The sequence below is a fragment of the Mastomys coucha genome, unplaced genomic scaffold, assembly GCF_008632895.1.
Source record: "Mastomys coucha isolate ucsf_1 unplaced genomic scaffold, UCSF_Mcou_1 pScaffold4, whole genome shotgun sequence".
NCBI classification, from domain to species: domain Eukaryota; kingdom Metazoa; phylum Chordata; class Mammalia; order Rodentia; family Muridae; genus Mastomys; species Mastomys coucha.
In genome coordinates, this window is record NW_022196910.1 from 3,234,302 (window position 1) to 3,239,308 (window position 5,007).

Sequence of the window (5,007 nt, forward strand, 5' to 3'; positions counted from 1 at the left end):
TCAACCACCCTGCAGCTTCCTGTCCTGGGGAACTCTACTATGTTATTAGTAATAACAGCTTTTTGTGCTCTTAATAGCTTTTTTCTGCCTTTTTTCTTTAAAACTAGTTTTGCCTTTTGTGGTTGATGCAGTCAATCTGGTTTCTGTACCCATATTTTTAGAGGCCTACAAGCTTTCATTGTATTTATAGATGTTCTATTCTTTGTACAATAGGTGTAAAACTTATTATAAGGGACAAGTGAGAAGATTGTGTGATGCTGAAATGTTAAGATTTTCCAGGTACAGAGGATCCTTCAAGTTTGTCCTACCTCTTTTGCTTCTGTTAACAGCAGCTCTACTGGAGTGTGAAAACCTGTATTTGTAATGTGTGCAGTGAGAGAAGGTGAGATGTACTGCAGACTCTTGCAGTCCAATCATTGTGACCTATGCTACAGACGCAGAACCATGGCACACATACACACATATACATATACTTCCCGAATAACATATTGTCATGGCTATAGACAAATAAGTACAATGGAGCTTACAAACATTACTTTGAATACATTCTCTCTGTGCTTTTGGCAATGAAGAGGATGATTCTGCAATCACCTCTGAATTCTTCAGCCATTGTGATAATTTTCTTTCTTATGTTTAACACTTAAGAAATGTATTGTTTACATGAATTTATTCCACTGTGTTTGTTACATTTGGGATTATTGTGCATGCCAAGAAGCAGTCATGTTATTTCTGTCTCTTCCAGGACTCACTTTTAGCACATGAAACAACAGAATGGTACTCAGAATTTACAGTTTCTCCTCCTGGGACTTTCAGAGAACACAGAACTGCAGCCTCTCATATATTGGCTCTTCCTTTCCATGTACCTTGTGACCGTTTGGGGGAATCTTATCATCATCCTGGCCACAGTTTCAGACTTCCACCTGCACACACCCATGTACTTCTTCCTTTGCAACCTGTCCTTTGTGGACATCTGCCTAACCTCCTCCACCATCCCCAAGATGCTGGTAAATGTTCATGTGCACCACAAGGCCATAAGTTATGAAGGCTGCATCATGCAAATTTATTTTTTTACATTATTTGTAGGGCTGGATAACTTCCTCCTAGCTGTAATGGCTTATGACCGGTTTGTGGCCATCTGTCACCCCCTGCGCTACACAAGCATTATGACACCTCAGCTCTGTATGTCACTAATTCTGGTGTCTTGGATCACAAGTTCCCTGAATTCTTCATTACAAAGCTTTCTTGTGATGCAGCTTTCCTTCTGTACTGATGTGGAAATTCCACATTTTTTCTGTGAACTTAGCATGTTGGTTCACCTTGCCTGTTCTGACACTTTTTTAAGTGATATGGCAATGAATGTATTAGCTGCACTGCTGGGTGGTGGTTGTCTTATAGGCATCCTTTACTCTTATTCCAAAATAGTGTCCTCTATACGGGCAATCTCCTCAGCAAAAGGAAAGTACAAAGCATTTTCTACCTGTGTGTCTCACCTTTCTGTTGTCTCCTTATTTTATTGTACCCTCTTGGGAGTATACCTCAGTTCTGCTATGACCCAAAACTCACACTCTACTGCAATAGCTTCATTGATGTACACTGTCATCACTCCAATGCTAAACCCTTTCATCTATAGTCTGAGGAACAATGATATCAAGAGGGCTCTGAAGAAGAACTTTGTGAAAGAGAAACTAGAAAATTGATTACTGACCTGGGTCTTAAGTTTTAAAGCAAAAACAACAACAACAACAACAAAAAAGTTAAGGGATAAACATGCTGAAATTTCTAATTCTCTGTCTCTTGAATGTGTATACCAACCCCATTCCCAAAGCTGAGAGATCATTTTTGAATAATGGATGTAAGAGTATAAGAGCCTAGGACTGTGGATGACTACAAAGGAACATTATTTCCTGTACTCAGCAAGACATCTGCATATATGAACTCACAGAAGTTGCAACAGCATACCCAAAACCTGTGTAAATCCAAGCTAGACAAAACAAGAGAGAAGTGGCACACAATTCTACCCACAAGTGGTATAATTATTTTTTAGCTATTGGGAAAAGGAAAGGTAGTTTTGTTTTTTGTTTGTTTGTTTTGTTTGTTTGTTTGTTGTAAGAATGTAGACCTTGGTAAGTCAATCAATCTCCAGTGGAATTCCACACATACAAGACCATTTGAGCAGCACAAAGTAGTCTCAAAGGATTTAAAAATAAAAGGAAACAAATTTGGTTGGATAGGGAATGGAGAGGTAGATCTGTGAAGAGTTGAAGAAGGGGGCTCATATGACCAAAACACATGAAACTGTCAAGAATCAATAGAAGAAAACAAAATATTTGGGGATGATATGAGAGCAAGGTTTTACTTCTATGTATTTGCTGTAGTTTCCATTTCTTTGGTTTCAAAATTTTTATGAAGTGTGTAAGCATTCAGCTTCTCCCAGTATCTCATTAGTTTCCTTCTTACAACTTTGAGATTTTAAACACTTGGTTTTAGTTACACACAACACATTTTAAAAATCTACATTTTTGTCATAGGGCATGGATTTCTTTTTAAACATGTTTTTAATTTTTAAATTAGCATATAAGGTATTATATATTATGAAGTTTCAAGCAAAATATGTTTTAGTAGATTTCCCTTCCTTACGTCACCCACCCACAGTTACCTTTAATAGCCTGTGTAACTTCCCTCAATCTCTTCCTTTTTCATGTTGCACATGTCCTTTAACATGTTCCCATCTTTCTTCATAATCTGCTTTTACCATCTCCGAGTATCCTTTCACTTATGAATAAGTCACATTAACACGATGGGATATCGAGTTGCTTTTCTTGTGATATTACTAAAATATAGTCTTATGTGGGTCAGAAATGGGGTACCATGTCCATTTGGGGATAGGGCTGCTGGGTGAGGACGACACGGGGAGTTTGATTGTGCACCCCCACAGAACTGCTGGGTGGGCATAGGGCTGTCGGACTCCGCTCTGAGGATAAGAAAGGCACAGTCTAGAGTCCCTGTGAATCTGCCAGAGTCGGGCTCCGACGGGCACCACAGATCCCCCTGGGTACCACGGAAGAGCCAGCTCTGGGGTTCTTGGGCTGCATGGAGGCCAGGGATGTCAGGTTCTCAGTCTCGGATATCCCAGACACCCCTGTATGTCTGGAAGAGCTGAGAACAGAGTGGGGACTCAGGGGCAGACTCTGGCCCCGCCCTAAGGGAAAGGGGCAAGGAGCAGAGAGGTCGGACAGGTTACCGCGGGGACAAGAGTGCTAGGCTTGCTTAGGTGGGCGGCTTGGGTTGGCAGAGTCCATGGCTGGAGCACAGGGAGGCCTCCCAGAGGGAGGTTTGGCACGTAGCTCATTAGGGGAAGACTTGCTCCATTGCTCCAGCACGACGGGTCCTGATGAGAAGGGGCAGTCCATGGTTTTAAGGCATTTACTCTAGAAAGGCAGACAGAGGGAGAGTGTAGAAAAGCAGAGGCCAGCCATGGCCATGTGGAGAGATGGGGGAAGAGAGGGGGAGAAGGAGCGCAAGAGGGGAGAGTAAGAGCAAGGGAATAAGAGAGGGAGCAAGAAAAAGGAGGGGGCAAGCTGCTCCTTTTATAGTGGGCTGGGCTATCCTGGCTGTTGCCTGGTAACTGTGGGGGTGGAGTCCAGACAGAATACCAGGAGCTTGGGGCATTGTCTATGTAACTGATGGCCACACACTTCTCTGGGGATGGGGGGAGGTTGGGAGACTGTGGGAGGCTGTAGCTGGGACAGGAGCCCAGTGCCCAAGAGTTGTGGCCAAACACCTACCATTTCTTAGGGTCCAAGGTTCCAGACCTGTGCTTGACTGGAGACCAGACTGTCTGTGCACAGCTCACTGCCCCACAGTCTTTTGCTGGGCTTCTCCTCTATGCTCTTTCCACTGCGGACTCACATCTGACAGTGAAGGCTATTTGCGTAGTTGTAGGTAACAGATGTGCAGACCCTCCCTTCCTACATCTTTCTCTGACTCTGCATCATTTAACAGACTTCTGTGTTTTGTATCTCAGCAAGAGATTTCCTTGTTTTCATGAGGATTCTTTTTCAATTCTGTATCCAAAACACCCACCATAGTCAGAGAGAAACATATTAGCAAATGTATGTCAATGAGAAAGACAAATTTTTAATAAGTTGATTGCTTTGGTCTCATAATGGTAGTGGGTCTTATACACAATAATATAAATACAAACATCATACATTTTACTACTAGGAAACATTTTTCTTATACAATAAACATAATAATTGAAATATAAAAGAATTCTGCCATATGCAAAGTAACTACTCTTTAAACACTCATTGATACATTTAAAAGGTATTTATCTGTGTATGTGTCTAGTTATGGGCTTATTTACATGCATGGGCCACAAACTCCAGAATATGGTTTCAGATCTGGAGCTGGAGTTATAGGCAGTTATGGGTTGCCTGAATTCAGTACTAGAAGCAAAACTCAGGCCAGCTGGAGTATGTAACAGGTAATCTTAACATCTGAGCTATCTCTCAGCTCATGACAGATTATTATATTAATATTTTACCCCCAAACTTCCATTTTCCCTAGAAACTCAATTGCTCATAAGTTCTAAGTAAAATTTCCTCTCCATTCTGAATTTTGCAGCTGTGAGTAGAGTGAAAAATATCCATGTTATCTATTATATGTCTTCTTTATACTCATAAGTCACTTCTGTCTTCATGACAAAAACATAATCTGTAAGAGACCTGAATTTCTGTTCAATTACACAGTTTTCCTTCACTAGCTTTCCTATAAATATGAAAAATCTTTATTATGGAAATAATCATCATATAGCACTGTCCAAATACAATGTTGAGCATACTTACAAAATAAATACTGAATGTTTTCTGTTGATTTCAGAGACAACTCCAAAGCAGCACATTACACCATTGTCATCATTTCCATTGGTTACTATAAAAGGTAGCTTTTGCTATAGAACAAGAATTGTTAAAAACAAGTGTTTTAATAAAGTGTCAGTGTTTTCAA

At 40.7% G+C, this 5,007-nt stretch overlaps 1 protein-coding gene across 1 annotated transcript; it reads left to right on the forward strand.

The window, feature by feature from the left end:
* Positions 1-758: 758 nt before the first annotated feature.
* LOC116076493 (olfactory receptor 1073) lies at positions 759-1,697 on the forward strand. Its single transcript, XM_031350332.1, has one exon. The coding sequence runs from the start codon at positions 759-761 to the stop codon at positions 1,695-1,697; it is 939 nt and encodes a 312-aa protein (XP_031206192.1).
* Positions 1,698-5,007: the final 3,310 nt, after the last annotated feature.

Excerpts from the sequence above, each read along its gene's own strand:
- LOC116076493 (XM_031350332.1), top strand. The coding sequence starts at position 759 with ATGAAACAACAGAATGGTACTCAGAATTTACAGTTTCTCCTCCTGGGA.